The 3,825-nt window shown below is 30.4% G+C and overlaps 1 protein-coding gene across 1 annotated transcript; it reads right to left on the reverse strand.

Annotated features, from left to right (window-relative positions):
• Positions 1-744: 744 nt before the first annotated feature.
• LOC106333660 (anther-specific protein BCP1-like) lies at positions 745-1,349 on the reverse strand. The gene has a single exon (XM_013772075.1). The coding sequence runs from the start codon at positions 1,224-1,226 to the stop codon at positions 873-875; it is 354 nt and encodes a 117-aa protein (XP_013627529.1). The 5' UTR covers positions 1,227-1,349; the 3' UTR covers positions 745-872.
• Positions 1,350-3,825: the final 2,476 nt, after the last annotated feature.

Here is a 3,825-nt window from a genome sequence, read left to right on the forward strand (position 1 = left end):
ATTCCCAAACACCACATATTGTATAGATATGCATTATAGAACAAGAGCCTGTGAAAATTACAAGAAAAACTATGGAGAAATCATAGATTGATGAAGAAGAAAAGCCAAAATCGTTTTTTTTTGGTATTTTGACAAAGAAAATCGACCAGGACACGTTTTAGGAAATTAGAATATTTTTAGAATATTTTCTTAACCGAAACTTCCTTAATTTTTGGAAAAAACTGATTTTTTATCCGTAGAAGGCACTTTCTACACTGTGTAGAACCATGACAAAAATTCTGAATACAATTTCTACTTTTTGTAGACGTTCGTGTTAAGTTTAGATTTCGCATACCCGAAATTTTAGAATACTTCATAAAAGTAGAAACTGCATTCAAAAGAAAAGTAGTGATATTTACAATTAGTAGAATTCGCATTCCTTATATTTAGAATTTTAATAATTTTTAGATTGTTTCTTCTAAAAAAAGTAGATGGACTTGTTTATTTTGGAATTCGTTTTCTACTAACCCATTTTCCGTGGAAGACGAATTCCACTTTTAGTGGAACGTAATTTTAAAATTTTATTTATCAAGTTTTTTAACCAAAAAAAAAATATGTGTTTGTATATATAAGTGTTTTATTAATTGTTTATATTTTTAATATTTTTTTGGATTCATAAAACTATTTATTTCAGTAAATTTCAGAAATGGAAAGGATAAAAAGGAGAATAAATGGACAAATATGATTTTATACCATAGGGACAACTATGTTGTTTTTATGTTCCGTTTTGGCAATTTTCCCAACAAATTACAACATAATCATCACAATCATCCATATATATATAAATAGTCTCCATTCAATATAATCTTATCTTTCTCATGATACTACACAACTCAGAGAAACAAGAAAGAACCGGCGATGGATGTAACACCAACGACGACCGCAGAGACACCAAGAGCCGCCGCACCGCTGTCAGCAGCTGGGCCTGAAGGTGCAATACTACCGTATGAGGAGTCACTTCCAAGAGGACCAGCCACAGCCACGTCACCATCACCAGGAGAAGCAGCTGCATCGTCGTCGGTGGTTCCAATGGTGTCCTCGGACACTGGTGCTTCGACATCGGTTGTGGGAGTAGAAGGAGCTTTGGAGGGTGACGATGAAGGAGATGGAGAGGAGGCAGCTGCGGCGAGGCCAAGAACGGCCAAGAACACGAGGCTAAACACTACGAAAACGTTTTGGCGACCCATTCTTCTCTGTTCTCTCCTTCAACGTAGATTCCTTTTAATTTATTTTAGTATTTAAGGTTTAGAGATTGTGATGATCGGAGAAGAGATGGGTTTGATGTGTTTATGTAGTTGTCTTGTGTGATTGAGATAAGAAAAGCAAAATAGAAAACTTTTGTACTATTATGGAGGAATACCGTTCAATCCAATGGAGTACCTAAAAATGGGTTTGCTAAGATATATATTTTTCAATGGTAACAAGCCAATCAAGAGAAAAGAACGATAACATGCCAATGAATTGATTCAATACAAATATTTGAACATGTCTTTCATTCGTTAACGAACGGATAAAATGAATATAGACAATATGAAGATGATTTTATACGCTTGTTATAGAGTATACTAAGACGAATACATTCTAACTAATATCGAGTTAAATGTATTGATCATTTGATCAAATATGAGAAGAATTGATACATTGTTCACTCGGCCTGAACTAGATATTGAATCTAGATGTGAAATTTATAAATAGTAACCCTGGATTGTCTTGTTCGTTTATGACTGATATGCGACTTATAATCAAATATTGTTCTTTGTCACATCGATTAGTTGTAGATCATAGAAAATTAAAATTTAAATCGTTAACTTTTTACTGATATTATTTAATGGTCTTTCACGTCCGAGCGTTAAAAGTTAGAACGATTAAAGTTAATAATATTTTTAATAAATTTTTATATAATTTATTATATAATTAAAAACAAATTTTAATAATATTAAATTTATATGTTATACTCGATATTTGATTATAAATTGTCAAAAACAAAAAAAATATTTAAAAAGTAAGATAATTTTTTTTATATATTGTGTTATTATCTGAAAATAATATTTTATATTATAAAATTTTTAAAAATAAAAAATAAAAAATAAAATAATTTATAGTTAAATACTAATCAAACAAAAATACTTGTATAAAGATATTTAAAAAATATTTCTAATATGTGAGTGCTTTTTTTTAAATTTCAACATAATAATAAACATATATATTTGATGAAAATGTTTGATTTTAATTTTTTAAGAACATAAATAATAATGATAATCATGATGGTTTTTGAATTAACAAGATATAAACTAGTAAATATTCGTAAAAAAATTATGTCTGTATTTGCGAACAAAACACTTGTATTTGCGAACAAAACACCTAGTTATTAACTATTAGTAAAAATAAGAACAGGCTACATATCACATCCACAAGTAAAAGTACATGGCATGTGATTGTGATAGATGATGTTAATTGTTTATTTCACTAACAAACAAATAATTCTGGGAGTTCTTAGAGCATCATTAATCCTGGAACCCATTAGAATCTCTTAATGACTTGTTGAATATTAAATGTTAATTAAGAACTTAGTTAAGAGACACCAAGAAAATTAATGCTCCAATGCTAGTTTCTAAATCAAGGGTTCTTAAAAAAAACTATGCAACATCTTCCATCAACTTTACTTTCTTCTCCAAAGAAAATGTCTTTGATGTCATATTCTCAACAAGCTATAAAAACGTGTACGTGCCTAACTATACATGCTTTATAAGATTTCCAGATCAACAAGCTATAAAAACGAGTACGTGCCTAACTATACGAGAATATAACGCGGAAACATATGAGAATCATGGCAAAGCAAAAGACATTGACACTTACTCCATCTTCTGCATGCATCGTAGATACTAGATTCCGACCTTTGCTTTGTACTCCCTCCGTTTCGAATTAGATATCGTTTTAGAGTAAAATTTTCGTTTCAAAATTAGTGTTGTTTTATGGAATAAAAAGGAAAATATATTAATGAAAGATTTAGAGAATCTGTGAATAACTCGGGAAATCATGCTTAACCCAAATAAGGGTGATTAATTACATTGAATTAATTACGTAAAAAGCCTCCATATCTACTCTAGTTACGATAAGCTTAACGAGGGCGGTTTTCCTCGTGAGTTCGTCGTAAAAGAGATTTTACGAGGAATTAGCGAGAAAACACGTTTTCTCGTTACTCATCCGTCGTAACAAATATTTCCTCGCCAATTCGTCGTAACTTAGCGAGGAAAATATTTCGTCGTAAAGACGAAGTACATCATTTCGTCGTAAAGACCACGTAAATATTCCACGTAAGGAGGTCGCTATATTTCTTCGTAAAAACCTCGAAACGTTTTCCTCGTAAACCACACGTAAATATCTCGAAAGTGTTTCCTCGCAAAATACACGTAACTACCACGAAAGTATTTCCTCGTTAAATACTCGTTTATCTCCCCTCGTCATTTCCTCGTAAATGTTTCCTCGTAAAATACTCGTTTATTTTTTCTCGTAAAGTTTCCACGTAAATAGGTCGTACATTAGCTACGAACTTACTTCGTTTTTATTATTTTACAGAATTTAAAAATATAATTAAAAAAAATAATTAAAATTATTTAATTTATTAATAAAATTATAATTTAAAATAAAAATCAAATCAATACGAAAATATTTTATATATAAATAAGTTTTCAATTTATAATACAACAACCGGAAAAAAAAGAATTAAGGGTCGTTCATCGCCTGGTAGAATTCCTCACTCCTCCTCGCTACATCCGCCTCGTTATA

This window comes from Brassica oleracea, chromosome C3 (genome assembly GCF_000695525.1).
Source record: "Brassica oleracea var. oleracea cultivar TO1000 chromosome C3, BOL, whole genome shotgun sequence".
Taxonomy (NCBI): Eukaryota; Viridiplantae; Streptophyta; class Magnoliopsida; order Brassicales; family Brassicaceae; genus Brassica; species Brassica oleracea.